The 16104-nt window shown below is 46.4% G+C and overlaps 1 protein-coding gene across 3 annotated transcripts in view; it reads left to right on the forward strand.

Annotated features, from left to right (window-relative positions):
• LZTS3 (leucine zipper tumor suppressor family member 3) overlaps positions 1–16104 on the forward strand; it is a 126163-nt gene that overhangs the window by 102571 nt on the left and 7488 nt on the right. For all 3 annotated transcript variants that reach the window (XM_069745138.1, XM_069745137.1, XM_069745139.1), the window contains exon 2: positions 15542–15883. In XM_069745138.1, coding sequence (XP_069601239.1) covers positions 15581–15883 — 303 coding nt within the window. In that variant the 5' untranslated portion in view covers positions 15542–15580. The remainder of the gene's footprint in view (positions 1–15541; positions 15884–16104) is intronic.

Here is a 16104-nt window from a genome sequence, read left to right on the forward strand (position 1 = left end):
TGGATTAATTGGCCACAGCAGCCATTTATTAACAATTAAATATACAACATATTAAAACCATAAACACCCGGAAGTGGATGGTCCTCGAAGCCCAAACCATATAACCAAAAAATACCCCAAAACTTCCCACTTTTTTGGCCCTGGGTTAGTCTTACCCCCAGCTCAGAGGCAGATAACAACCAACCTGGCCAAACCACAAGCCTGTTAAGGGGTCCCTTAATAATCCCTCCCAGGGATTATATATATATACCTCGACCATTTGAATTCACCCAGGGGAGTCCAGGACCTGTTGAGATGCCCCCTCACCAATCCGCCATTTTCCAATTCCACCAACTTCGAGGACCTCCCCCCATGCCAAATTGCCATGACAAATGTTCTTCCATAATGAAATAAAACTATAATTAAAATAACAAACAACATTCCCATACTCGAAACCATCGACATAATCGAGTCCATAAACCTTAAACCTCAATAAAGGGAAGGGTGGGTGGGATCTTCTAGACTTGGCCAGTGAGTACCTGAAATGGTTGCCCCACTAACATGGCCACCCCCATTTATATGGTCCCCTTAACCCCACCTCTGACCCCACCTACTCCCCAGATTCAAACTCCACTCCTCCTATAACCATAGCATTAACCCCATAGCCCACTCCAGACCTGTCAGCTTCCTATATTCCCACATCACCTCGTCATGTCGGCCTCCCCAGATGGCCAGGGCCCAGTGCGGCCTCTCTAATCCATTTCCTCTGTCACTAAAGACACCAGAAAGTCCTTTTTGGGCATATTATGGTGGAAATTATTAACCCATTGAGCCTGGTACTTTACCCCCACATACCCACCTGCTGGGGAATATCTGTTAGGACAGTTTCACACGTCCTGATATTTCCGGTATTGGAGATATCCATGTCCGTGTGTTGTGAATGTACGGTAATATTTGCGTCACAAGTGTGGCAACTGTGTGCCGCATCAGGACCACACAGATGGCCGCCGGGGAAGAAGCACTACAGTAAGCATCGTTCCTCGGCGGTAGGTGCTGAAGACGGCTCTCATCGTTCTCCCCTGCTTTACTGGCGATCGGCGAATGATGAGAGTTATATTAAAGTTCGAACGATGATAGCAGGTGGGGGCTTATGGGACCATTACTCCCATCATCCGACACCTGGTGCCATTAACAGTGACAGCAGGAGCGGATGATCGGGGTATTCCTCAGCCCCACCGCCTGCGATATAACGAAATAAATGAATGGAAAACCCAAAGTGGGTTCCCCCTTATTTTCTTGAACCAACCAGGCAAAACTCACAGCTGGGGGCTGCAACCCTCAGCTCTCCGCTTCAGCAAGGTTGGTTATCAAGAATAGAGGGATCCCCATGCTGTTTTTTTAATTATTTAAATAATTTAAAAAAAACCGGCATGGCTTGCCCCCCATTTTTGACACCCAGCCTTAAAGTTCACAGCTGAGGTTTGGTATTCTCAGGCTGGTAAGTGGCCATGGATATTGACCTCCCCCAGCCTAAAAACAGCAGCCCACAGCTGCACAGAAAAGGCACATCTATTAGAGGTGCCAGTTGTGGCACTTTGCCCAGCTTTTCCCACTTGCCCTGTAGCGGTGGCAAGTGGGGTTAATATTTGTGGGGTTGATGTCACCTTTGCATTGTCAGGTGACATCAAGCCCACCGGTTAGTAATGGAGAGGCGTCTATAAGACACCTATTCATTACTAACTCTATAGTTACATGGTAAATAAAGACACCACCAGAATAAAATCCTTTAATTGAAAAACTGACACAGACTCCTTTAATATTCTCAATTAAACCATACTTATGACCTCGCCTAATTCCACCGAAGCCCTCGATCTCCTGTAATAAAAATACAAAACAACAATATACCATACCTGTCCGTTGTTCTGTCCCACGCCGTAATCCATATCTGGGGGCTAAATAGTTTTCAACCTGGACAGTGCCAAGATAATAATTATTTTATTTATATAGCGCCAACATATTCCGCAGCGCTTTACATTATAGAGGGGACTTGTACATACAATAGACATTACAGCATAGCAATAATCACAGTTCAAAACAGATACCAAGAGGAGTGAGGGCCCTGCTCGCAAGCTTACAATCTATGAGGAAAAAGAGGAGACATGAGAGGTGGATGGTAACAATTGCTTTCGTTGTTCGGACCGGCCATAGTGTAAGGCTCAGATGTTCATATAAAGCTGCATGAACCAGTTAACTGCCTAAATATGTAACAGTACAGACACAGAGGGCTATTAACTGCATAAAGTGTATGAGAAACATGATGCGAGGAACCTGATTATGGTTGAAGTTTTTTGAATGGGCGACACAGGAATAGTTAGGTTAATGCATTGAGGCGGTAGGCCAGTCTGAACAAATGCGTTTTTAGGGCACGCTTAACCCCTTAATCCCATACAACGTACTATCCCTTTGAGGTGATCTGGGACTTATTTCCCAGTGACGGGATAGTACGTCATATGCGATCGGCCGCGCTCACGCAATGTGACGCCTGCAGACCAATCCATCTAAGTCTGCATTCCAAATGGCTCTCCTTCCCTTTCGAGCTCTGCCATGCGCCCAAACGGTGGTTCCTCCCCACATATGGGGTATCAGCGTACTCAGGACAAATTGGGCAACAACGTTTGGGGTCCAATTTCTCCTGTTACCCTTGGGAAAATACAAAACTGGGGGCTAAAAAATAATTTTTATTTTCACGGCTCTGCGTTATAAACTGTAGTGAAACACTTGGGGGTTCAAAGCTCTCACAACACATCTAGATAAGTTCCTTGGGGGTCTACTTTCCAAAATTGTGTCACTTTTAGGGGGTTTCAATGTTTAGGCACATCAGTGGTCTCCAAACGCAACATGGCGTCCCATCTCAATTCCTGTCAATTTTGCATTGAAAAGTCAAACGGCGCTCTTTCCCTTCTGAGCTGTGCCATGCGCCCAAACATATGGGGTATCAACGTACTCAGGACAAATTGCATAACAACTTTTGGGGTCCAATTTCTTCTCTTACCCCTGGGAAAATAAAAAATTGGCGGCGAAAAGATCATTTTTGTGAAAAAACAACAACTTTTGTGGTCCATTTTCTCCTGTTACCCCTGGTAAAGTAAAACAAATTGGAGCTGAAGTAAATTTTGTGTGAAAAAAAAGTTAAATGTTTTTAAACATTCCAAAGATTCCTGTGAAACACCTGAAGGGTTACTAAACTTCTTGAATGTGGTTTTGTGCACCTTGAGGGGTGCAGTTTTTAGAATGGTGTCACACTTGGTTATTTTCTATCATATAGACCCCTAAAATGACTTCAAATGAGATGTGGTCCCTAAAAAAAATGGTGTTGTAAAAATGAGAAATTGCTGGTCAACTTTTAACCCTTATAACGCCCTAACAAAAAAAAAATTGGTTCCAAAATTGTGCTGATGTAAAGTAGACATGTGGGAAATGTTACTTATTAAGTATTTTGTGTGACATATCTCTGTGATTTAAGGGCATAAAAATTCAAAGTTGGAAAATTGTGAAATTTTCAAAAAATTTTCACAAATAAACGCAGGTAATATCAAAGAAATTTTGCCACTATCATGAAGTACAATATGTCACGAGAAAACAATGTCAGAATCGTCAGGATCCGTTGAAGCGTTCCAGAGTTATAACCTCATAAAGGGACAGTGGTCAGAATTGTAAAAATTGGCCCAGTCATTAATGTGCAAACCACCCTTGGGGCTTAAGGGGTTAAAACTGTGGGGTTGGGTATTAATCGTATTAACCTGGGTAGTGCACTCCAAAGAATTGGTGCAGCACGTGAAAAGTCTTGGAGACGGGAGTGGGAGGTTCTGCTTATTGAGGATGCTAACCTGAGGTCATTAGCGGAGCGGAGGGCACGGGTAGGGTGGTAGACTGAGACCAGGGAGGAGATGTAGGGTGGTGCTGAGCCATGGAGTGCTTTGGGGGTGAGGGTAATAGTTTTGTACTGGATTCTGGAGTGGATGGGTAACCAGTGTAATGACTGGCACAAGGTAGAGGCATCGGTGTAACGGTTGGTGAGGAATATGATTCTGGCTGCAGCATTCAGGACAGATTGGAGCATGGAGAGTTTGGTAAGAGGGAGGCCGGTTAGTAGAGAGTTATAATAGTCCAGACGAGAATGAATAAGAGAAACAGTAAGAGTTTTTGCAGAGTCGAAAGTAAGAAAATGGCGAATTCTAGAAATGTTTTTGAGATGCAGATAACAAGAGCGAGCCAGTGATCGGATGTGGGGGGGGGTGAATGAAACTCGGAATCAAGTATGACCCCAAGGCAGCGGGCATGTTGCTTAGGAGTAATGGTGGAACCACACATGGAAATGGCAATGTCAGGCAAAGGTAGGTTAGTAGAGAGAGTTCAGTTTTTGACTGGTTCAGTTTCAGATAGAGGGAGGACATGATGTAAGAGACAGCGCTAAGGCAATCACTGGTGTTTTCCAGAAAGGCAGGTGAGATATCAGGAGTAGTGATGAGCGAGTGTACTCGTTGCTCTGGTTTTCCCAAGCACGCTCGTGTGATCTCCGAGTATTTGTTAGTGTTTGGAGATTAAGTTTTCATCGCGGCAGCTGAATTATTTACAGCTATTAGCTAGCTTGATTACATGTGGGTATTCCCTAGCAACCAGGCAACCCCCACATGTACTCAGACTGGCTTATAGCTGTAAATCATTTAGCTGAGGCAATGAAAACTTAATCTCCGAACACTAACAAATACTCGGAGGTTACCCGAGCAACGAGTATATTCGCTCATCGCTAATCAGTTGCAGAAGTGTATAATTGGGTGTCATCAGCATAGAGATGGTACTGGAAACCGAATCTACTTATTGTTTGTCCAATAGGGGCAGAATACAAAGAGAAGAGGAGGGGACCTGGGACATCAGTGAGGAGGAGCTGATGATCCACAGTATCGAATGCTGTGGAGAGATCCAAGAGAATTAGCATGGAGTAGTGACCATTAGATTTAGCTGTTAGTAGGTCATAAGAGACTTTAGTGAGGGCAGTTTCAGTAGAGTGTAAAGAGCGGAAACCAAATTGAAGAGGGTCGAGAAGAGAGTTATCTGAGAGATAGCGGGTAAGATGGGAGTGGACCAGGCGTTTGAGGAGTTTAGAGATGAAGGGAAGATTAGAGACAGGTCTATGGTTAGCGGCACAGTTTTGGTCGAGGGATGTTTTTTAAGTAATGGATGTATGATGGCATGCTTAAATGAGGAAGAAAGGAAAGATACCGGCAGAGAGAGAAAGGTTGAATATTTTTGTTAGTTGAGAGGTGACAGCTTGGGAAAGGGACTGGAGGAGATGTGACGGAATGGGGTCACTGGTACAAGTGGTCAGGCGAGAAGATGCAAGGAGCCTGATTACTTCTTCTGTGACTGGTTCAAAGTCAGAGAGTGAACTAGATGCAGTGGGGGAGGGAGGACAGTGCATGGTTTGAAGGGATTGGGAGATAATTTCCTGTCGGATGTGGTCAATTTTTTCTTTGAAGTAGTTGGTCCCGTGGTTGGGGCCTGCACTCTTAGGTTTAGTAGGGAATGAAAAGTGTCAAAGAGACGTTTAGGGTTATTGGACAGTGAAGTGATGAGGGTGTTGAAATAGGTTTGTTTGGAGAGGTGAAGGGCAGAGTTGTATGTTTTAAGCATGAACTTATAATGAATGAAATCTTCTGGTAGATTGGATTTTCTCCACAGGCGTTCAGTGCACCTGGAGCACCGCTGCAGGAAACATGTTTCATTGTAATGCTTCAGTGTAGTATCAGGACATGAGATGGAGGAGATAGGGGCCAATGAGGACTACAAGTTCTTCATAAGTTTCTGGGTGTTAATGGCCTGTATTTTTCTATAAGATGCGACCGTCCAGGCTAAAAACCACTGATGCCATCCCCATGCTTCACAGTAGGTATGGTGTTCTTTGGATGCAACTCAGCATTCTGTCTCCTCCAAGCACGACGAGTTTTGTTTCTACCAAACAGTTCTTCTTTGGTTTCATCAGACCATATGACGTTCTCCTAATACACTTCTGGATAATCCAAATGCTCTCTAACAAACTTCAGATGGGCCCGGACATGTACTGGCTTAAGCAGTGGGACACGTCTGGCACTGCAGGATATGAGTCCCTGGCGGCATAATATGTTACTGATGGTAGCCTTTGTTACGGTGGTCCCAGCTCTATGCAGCTCATTCACTAGGTCCCCCGTGTAATTCTGGGATTTTTGCTCATCGTTCTTGTGATCATTTTGACCCCACGGGGTGAGATCTTACGTGGATTAATTGATTGAGGGATATTATTAGATGTCTTGTATGTCATTTTCTTATTTTTGCTCCCACAGTTGATTTCATCACACCAAGCAGCTTGCCTATTGCAGATTCAGTCTTCCCAGCCTGGTGCAGGGCTGCAATTTTGTTTCTGGTGTCCTCCGACAGCTCTTTGGTCTTCACCATAGTGGAGTTTGGAGTGTGACTGTTTGAGGTTGTGGACAGGTGTCTTTTATACTGATAACAAGTTCAACCAGGCGCCATTACCACAAGTAATGAGTGGAGGACAGAGGAGCCTCTTAAAGAAGAAGTTACAGGTCTGTGGGAGCCAAAAATCTTATATGTTTTTTAGGTGACCAAATACTTATTTTCCACCATATTTTGCCAAATAAATCTTGCCAAATCAGACAAAGTGATTTTCTGGATTTGTTTTCTCATTGAGACTCTCATAGTTGTGGTCACCTATGATGTCAATTACAGGCCTCTCTCATCTTTTTAAGTGGGAGAACTTGCACAATTGGTGGCTGATTACATACTTTTTTCCCCACTATATGTATATATATCTATATATATAACTGTCTAACGGGTACTTAAGTCTTTCTGTCGCCAACTTCCGTAACGGAAATCCCGCGTCGCTGATTGGTCTCGCCAGCTGCCTTTCATGGCTGCCGCGACCAATCAGCGTCGGGCACAGTCCGATTAGTCCCTCCCCTACTCCCCTGCAGTCAGTGCCCGGCGCCCGCTCCATAATCCCCTCCAGTCACCACTTACACAGGGTTAATGCCAGCGGTAACGGACCGCGTTATGCCGCGGTGTAACGCACTCCGTTACCGCTGCTATTAACCCTGTGTGTCCCCAACTTTTTACTATTGATGCTTCCTGTGCAGCATCAGTAGTAAAAAGATGTAATGTTAAAAATAATTAAAAAAACAACCTGTTATACTCACCTTCCGTCGTCCAAGATGTGCTCGCGCTGGCCGCCATCTTCCGTTCCCAGAGATGCATTGCGAAATTACCCAGAAGACTTAGCGGTCTCGCGAGACCACTAAGTCATCTGGGTAATTTCGCAATGCATCCTGGGAATGGAAGATGGCGGCAGCCACGCGCGCATCGCCAGAGCTTCGCTGGATCCCAGGGGTGAGTATTTAACTATTTTTTATTTTAATTATTTTTTTTAACAGGGATATGGTGCCCACACTGCTAAATACTGCGTGGGCTGTGTTATATACCGCGTGGCTGCTATATACTCCGTGTGCTGTGTGATATACTGCGTGGGCTGTGCTATATACTACGTTCCCTGTGTTATATGTTACGTGGGCTGTGTTATATACTGCGTCGCCTGTGTTATATACTGCGTGGCTGCTATATACTGTGTGGACTGTGTTATATAGTACATGGGTTGTGTGATATACTGCGTGGGCTGTGCTATATACTACGTGCCCTGTGTTATATACTACGTCACCTGTGTTATATACTGCGTGGCTGCTATATACTGCGTGGGTTGTGTTATATAGTATGTGGGCTGTGTTATATACTGCGTGGCCACTGTTATATACTGCGAGGCCTATATTAATGCATCGGGTATTCTACAATATGTATGTATGTATATAGCAGCCACATAGTATATAGCACAGGCCACGTAGTATTTGCTATATACTATGTGGCCTGTGCTATTTAGCATGTGGCTGCTATATACATACATACATACATATTCTAGAATACCTGATGCGTTAGAATCGGGCCACCATATAGTATATATATATATATATATATATATATATATACTGTATATATATAATCACTCTATAACATTAGGAACAAATAAAAATGTAAAAGTTAAATGCCCCCTCTCTTAAGAAAAAAAAAAGAAACTGAAAGACTTTTTTTTATATATATTGATTTTAATTAAAACATAATAATAAAAATAAAAAACACTACACATATTAGGTATGCATATAATCGTAATAACCTGTATATTTCATTAAACAGGTTACTTGTTATGAAACATGAGTAATAAAAAAAAAAAGATATATATGTATAAAAAATTGTTTTTTATATATATTTGCGGCGCAAAAAATGTAAATGATAAACGGGTTGTCTCCTATTTGGACAACGCCCCCTTCTCAATTCCCATGTTTCCCAACAGTAAAAAAATAACAGCTCTGCTCACCTCCGGGGCCGGCGCCGTTCCAGCAGTGTCGGCACTAGCTCTCCCGAGGATCGTGTGACATTGTTATGCCAGGAGAGAGAGTGCCGACATCGATGGAATGTCGCCGACACCGGAGGTCAGTATAAATTTTATTATTTTACTGGGGGGTTGTCCAAATGGTAGAAAACCCTTTTAATACAAACACCAAAACAGAGCAGAAAATATTAAAATTTCTCTGGAATAAAACAAGTTATCTTACATCCACGTCTGTGAAAAAAAAAAAATAGGGCCAAAAAAATTGGCCAGTCATTAAGGAGTTAAGATATATCGTATGTCTATATATCTAATACTCCATTCATATTCAAAGCTGCATTCCAAAGTGATTGTTTCATGTTCTCCGCTCACCCAGCCTCCCCGGATTGTTCAGTGTCTGTGTGTTCAGATACTCCGCACCAGCGCAGGCAATTCTCAGCAATAGCGCAGGCAATTCTCGGCACCAGCGCAGGCAAATCTCAGCAATAGCGCAGGCAATTCTCGACACCAGCGCAGGCAATTCTCAGCAATGGCGCAGAGTGTTTTATAGAAGTTCAGCTGAGCAGTTTGTTGCAGCTTTGGATGTGACTGGAGTATAAGATGGTCTACCTTTAGGATAAGTACAACCAGGATAAAGTTTGTAAAGTTCCAGGTTTAGTTTCTTCTCTCCCCTGTCCTTGGTTTCTCCAGGTGATGGCACGGATGATGTGGCGTATCGGAGATGAGAGGAGAATGCGCTGACGCCAGTGCCTGTGGCTACATATGAAAGCTACGGATATAGCATATATCTCTGTCCTGCCCCTCCTGAGCCTCCTGAAGGCTGTAAATCGATGACTGTCTATCGCTCAGAGGAGCAAATCAATACACTTAGTTCAGAATGTGAGGTGAAGTCAGGACACTCGCCAAAAGTGATTTCATCTTTCATTTCTCATCATGGTAGATAGATTCAAGAATGTGATGGGTTGTTGTTTTCACATTCTGGAAAAAAAAAAGTAAAAGTGTCTTGGGCTATCCTCTAATCATCATAAGGAGAACTTGTTTGGAGCCTCTATTAATAAAGTTGTGTTATCTGGAGACTTTCAAAACAATAGAGTTCCGCAGGGGCAGCCACTCTTCATCAGTGTGGAAGCCCGGCCCCCGAACTGCGGGACCAAGAGTAGGCGGAGATTGAATGGAACCGGCTATCTTCGTCAGTGCCGTAGACTTTAAATGGAGTGACACGGTGCATGCGTGACCTCCTACACCACTCATCTCCTTCTGCTTGCGATCAAAAGTGAGTGACAGACATAAGTTCTAGTTCTTTACTGTCATCAAGACCACTCCCACGAGGAGCAGCTGGTAGTGTTCTGAGGCTTCACTGGCAAAAATAGGCAACCGCAACATATTATTAATGACTTCTGGGATTGATCAACACTTTGGTGATCAATGGGGGTCCTGCAATTTAACATTTATCACTTACCTAGTGGACAGGTGATATTTGTGATAACTTCTGGACAACCCCTTATTAATAGGCTCAGGGAGGTGGAAAAATAAATCAGTATGAAATATGAACATAACACAAGATCCACCATTTGCAACGTCACAGCTCACCTCCTCCTCCTTTTGCACACACTCATTAGATGCTTTACTACAAAACATAGGGTCAGATTCTGCTCATTGCTGCTAATGTTCATGTGTATTTCCTGAAACAACAGGAAGTTAGAGTCTTAAAAACCCCAGTGGCCAGAGTGAAAATTGCAGGATTTGTAATAAAAAATGTTCAATACAGATTGTGTGATGTGGAAAAAAAATGTCCCCCAAAAATTACACCTTATACAAAACCTGATTTAAATAGCCGTTTTCTGATGACACATTCCCTTTAAACTTCTAATTTTCTGGGTAAATTTTAACAAGAGGCATTGGCTTGGTGGACTCGGACCACCCGTGCTCTGCTGTGACACAATCGTGTGTTGTCTGAGGGTCTCGAGACCCCGGCCCACTCTTCCCATATTGGAGGAGGTGGTGGCAGTAAACTTTTCACTACTGATGGGACTTTGGTGCTGTCGTATGTTCCACACTGGAATTTTCTGTTCTGTCCCGGGAGATGTTCCTCTTTGTAGAAAACCAAAGGGATTAAAGATTCTTTACAAAATCGGCAAAAAGAAGAAGCCATAATTACGTTCAGCTCTGGACTGAGTCTCGCACCCGCCTGATCTCGCAGGACAGCAATCATTTTGGCAGAGATTGAGTTTTTGGTAATGAGGTTCCCTGGAAGCGTGCCGCGTAGAGGCGAGCTCGGAGATCTCTCTCCAGGAGCCAACATTACACATAACCTTTCCTTCAACTCGCTTTCATCTGCAGCAATTGCTGAAAACACTTAACTGGGGAAATCTCTGGACTGAGAAATTGATTCCGACAGCACAGAGACCGGAGCATCATAGGGAGGTGTAGAGGGAGGGGAGCCGAAAGTTCACAGGCGAGAAACTCGGGGGGACGCAAACTTCATAGGCTGGCAACGAGACATTAACGAGATGGAGAACGTGATCTACATGGTAAATGTCAGATCTGACGGAGGCGAGCGCCCGGCCTTCACAGTCATATGGGCCTGACCGGACACTGGACACGGCGCATCACAGTCATCTGGGCCTGACCGGACACTGTGCATCACAGTCATCTGGGCCTGACCGGACACGGTGCATCACAGTCATCTGGGCCTGACCGGACACTGTGCATCACAGTCATCTGGGCCTGACCGGACACGGTGCATCACAGTCATATGGGCCTGACCGGACACGGTGCATCACAGTCATATGGGCCTGACCGGACACTGTGCATCACAGTCATATGGGCCTGACCGGACACTGTGCATCACAGTCATCTGGGCCTGACCGGACACTGTGCATCACAGTCATCTGGGCCTGACCGGACATGGTGCATCACAGTCATATGGGCCTGACCGGACACGGTGCATCACAGTCATATGGGCCTGACCGGACACTGTGCATCACAGTCATATGGGCCTGACCGGACACTGTGCATCACAGTCATCTGGGCCTGACCGGACACTGTGCATCACAGTCATATGGGGCTGACCGGACATGGTGCATCACAGTCATATGGGCCTGACCGGACACTGTGCATCACAGTCATCTGGGCCTGACCGGACACTGTGCATCACAGTCATCTGGGCCTGACCGGACACGGTGCATCACAGTCATCTGGGCCTGACCGGACACTGTGCATCACAGTCATATGGGCCTGACCGGACACGGTGCATCACAGTCATATGGGCCTGACCGGACACGGTGCATCACAGTCATCTGGGCCTGACCGGACACTGTGCATCACAGTCATCTGGGCCTGACCGGACACGGTGCATCACAGTCATCTGGGCCTGACCGGACAATGTGCATCACAGTCATCTGGGGCTGACCGGACACGGTGCATCACAGTCATCTGGGCCTGACCGGACACGGTGCATCACAGTCATATGGGCCTGACCGGACACGGTGCATCACAGTCATCTGGGCCTGACCGGACACGGTGCATCACAGTCATCTGGGGCTGACCGGACACGGTGCATCACAGTCATATGGGCCTGACCGGACACGGTGCATCACAGTCATATGGGCCTGACCGGACACTGTGCATCACAGTCATATGGGCCTGACCGGACACGGTGCATCACAGTCATATGGGCCTGACCGGACACGGTGCATCACAGTCATATGGGCCTGACCGGACACTGTGCATCACAGTCATATGGGCCTGACCGGACACTGTGCATCACAATCATCTGGGCCTGACCGGACACGGTGCATCACAGTCATATGGGCCTGACCGGACACTGTGCATCACAGTCATCTGGGCTTGACTGGACACTGTGCATCACAGTCATATGGGCCTGACCGGACACTGTGCATCACAGTCATATGGGCCTGACCGGACACTGTGCATCACAGTCATCTGGGCCTGACCGGACACGGTGCATCACAGTCATATGGGCCTGACTGGACACTGTGCATCACAGTCATCTGGGGCTGACCGGACACGGTACATCACAGTCATATGGGCCTGACCGGACATTGTGCATCACAGTCATCTGGGCCTGACGGAACACGGTGCATCACAGTCATCTGGGCCTGACCGGACACTGTGCATCACAGTCATATGGGCCTGACCAGACACGGTGTATCACAGTCATATGGGCCTGGCCAGACACGGTGTATCACAGTCATATGGGGCTGACCAGACACGGTGTATCACAGTCATATGGGCCTGACCGGACACTGTGCATCACAGTCATATGGGCCTGACCGGACACTGTGCATCACAGTCATATGGGGCTGACCAGACACGGTGCATCACAGTCATCTGGGCCTGACCGGACACTGTGCATCACAGTCATATGGGCCTGACCGGACACGGTGTATCACAGTCATATGGGCCTGACCAGACACGGTGCATCACAGTCATATGGGCCTGACCGGACACGGTGCATCACAGTCATCTGGGCCTGACCGGACACGGTGCATCACAGTCATATGGGGCTGACCGGACACTGTGCATCACAGTCATCTGGGCCTGACCGGACACTGGACACGGTGCATCACAGTCATCTGGGCCTGACCGGACACGGTGCATCACAGTCATCTGGGCCTGACCGGACACTGTGCATCACAGTCATCTGGGCCTGACCGGACACTGTGCATCACAGTCATATGGGCCTGACCGGACACGGTGCATCACAGTCATATGGGCCTGACCGGACACGGTGCATCACAGTCATCTGGGCCTGACCGGACACTGTGCATCAGTCATATGGGCCGGACCGGACACTGCATCACAGTCATATGGGGCTGACCGGACACTGTGCATCACAGTCATATGGGCCTGACCGGACACGGTGCATCACAGTCATATGGGCCTGACCGGACACTGTGCATCAGTCATATGGGCCGGACCGGACACTGTGCATCACAGTCATATGGGCCTGACCGGACACTGTGCATCACAGTCATCTGGGCCTGACCGGACACTGTGCATCACAGTCATATGGGCCTGACCGGACACGGTGCATCACAGTCATATGGGCCTGACCGGACACGGTGCATCACAGTCATATGGGCCTGACCGGACACTGTGCTGGGGCCGTCAGAAACCAGGCGTCCAAATAATGGTCTATCTCAAGTGCCAACATTTACCTGTGACCTAGGCTTTTCTTGTGGAAGGGTCTTACAGGGAAGCAAAACTTGTGTTTATCATATAGTACAGTGACTGCTTAGTAGAGATGATTGGTGGGAGTGCGGGGCCAGAGAAGACCCTCGCTTTCATCGATTGGTGCAGTCTCAAAACCTTGGAGATAAATCAGTAGAAAGATGGATAAGAAATAGGTAGATAACATAAAGGAAGGAAGAGAGAGGAAAGGAGGAAAGAAGAAAGAGAGGGGAGGGAGGGAAGAAAGAAAGCAAAGGAGGTAGGAAACAAGGAAAAAATGAAAGGCAGGAATTGAGAGGGAAGGAGACAGAAGGAAGTGAGGGAATGAAGAAAAAAGGAAGCATGGGAGGGAAAAAATGGAGAGAAGGAAGAAAGAGAGGGAGAAAGACGGAAAGAAAGGAAGCTAGGGAGGGAAGAAAGGAAGCAAAGGAGGTAGGAAACAAGGAAGATAAGGAAGGAAGAAATGGAGAGAGGAGGAAGTGAGGGAGTGAAGAAAGAAAGGATGCAAGGGAGGGAAAATATGGAGAAAGGGAGAGAGGAAGAGAGGGAAAAAGAAGGAAGCAAGGAGAGAAGGTAGAAAAAGGAAGCAAAGGAGGTAGGAAATAAGGAAGAAAAGGAATGAAGGAATGGAGAGAGAAGGAGAGAGGAGGAAGTGAGGGAATGCAGAAAGAAAGGATGCAAGCGAGGGAAGAGAGAGATGGAGGGAAGAAAGGAAGCAAAGGAGGGAAGGAACAAGGAAGGAATGGAGAGAGGAGGAAGTGAGGGAATGAAGAAAGAAAGGAAGCAAGGGAGGGAAAGTATGGAGAGAGGGAAGAAAGGGAGAGGGAGGTAGGCAGGAGAGAGGGAACAAAGAAAGGAAGCAAAGGAGGTAGGAATCAAGGAAGAAAGGGAAGGAAAGAATGGAAGGGAAAGAGGAAGAAGTGAGGGAATGAAGAAAGAAAGGCAGCAAGTGAGGGAAGAGAGAGATAGAGGGACGAAAGGAAGCAAAGGAGAGAAGAAACAAGGAATGGAGAGGAGGAAGTGGAGGAATGAAGAAAAGAAAGCAAGGGAAGGAAAGTATGGAGAGAGGGAAGAAAGTGAGAGAGGGAGGAAGGAAGCAAGAGGGAAAAGGAAGGAAGCAAGGAAAGGAGAGAGGGAAGGAAGCAAACAAGTAAGAAAGATGGAAGGGAGGGAGAGAGAGAACTGAGGGAAGGAATAAAGTAAGGAAGAAAGGTCAGGGAAGGAGACATGGAAGAAAGAGAACAAGGAGGAACTGGAGGGAGGAAAGGAAGGAAGGGAGAGAGTGAAGGAACTAAGCGAGAGAAGGGGAAGGATGGGAATAAAGAAGAAAGGGAAATAAATGATGGTAGTACTCCAAAAAAGTAAAGTGTTTAAACTAATAATGCACATAGTGTCTAAGGGAAAACCTTCTCCTTGTGGAGAGTTCCATGCCAAGTTTAATGAGACTTATAGGCCATGCAATGCTCCTTAATTTAAATGTGCAAATAGCCTCTTCAGAAAGTAAGAGGACTTGAACACTAGCGCCACCTATTGGAAGTGGCAATTCTAAAACTCAATATTGACCCTTTAACGAACCTTGCCAAATGACGCTAGATGAAAATTTATACCAGACACTGAGTTTGCAGAGCCCTGTTTTGGGGTGATAGGCCTCTGACAGGAAGTCTAAGGGGAAAAATTTCTCCTTGTGGACCATGATAAGGCAATAAGTGGCACTACATTTCTAGTTCTCCTCTCTAAAAATAATATTTGCCAGAGGAGCACTGCTTGGCCAATAAGTCTCCTTACGCTGGCTTGGCATATCCACATGTACACACACAGGACAGCTTATTCTGAAATGTTACCCTTTAACAGTATTTTTCACTTTACCTGTTTTTCTTGCAGTGCCGTTAAGTGTCATCGCACATCCTCCTCGCTGCCGCCATGGCAAAACTAGAGTCAAGAACCGTCCTGAGCGACGCAACCTACCAGAGCCAGGAGTCCTACCACTCGTTCGCCAGCCGGTCTTCTGACTCCCCCTCCCAGGGCACTATGGGCAGTGTGGGCAGCGGAGTCGCCAATGATCAAGAGTTTGCAATGAAGAGCGTGGGCACCAGGACTCAGAACAGCCTCAAGCAGAACGACAGCTTCAGAAACGGATACTCGAACCGCTACTCGGGGGAAGAGAAGAGCTACAAGACGGAGAAGAACTCCATGTACATCAATGAGCAACGCAAGAGCGAAAAGGTGAAAATATCCGATAATGTCGGAGAAATGGGGATCTGCTCCTGACTGCTTCTCTTCAGACACAGCGACACTCCGGACAATAGGCTGTGCCTGGTATTACAGCACATACTGCTTCACTAGAATGCTGCAATGCCAGACACAGCCAGCAGAGGACAGCGGCGCTGCATCTGACTAAAATAGTGAGTGCAGCTCTGGAGTATAATACAGGATGTAACTCAGGA

This window comes from Ranitomeya imitator, chromosome 1 (genome assembly GCF_032444005.1).
Source record: "Ranitomeya imitator isolate aRanImi1 chromosome 1, aRanImi1.pri, whole genome shotgun sequence".
NCBI classification, from domain to species: domain Eukaryota; kingdom Metazoa; phylum Chordata; class Amphibia; order Anura; family Dendrobatidae; genus Ranitomeya; species Ranitomeya imitator.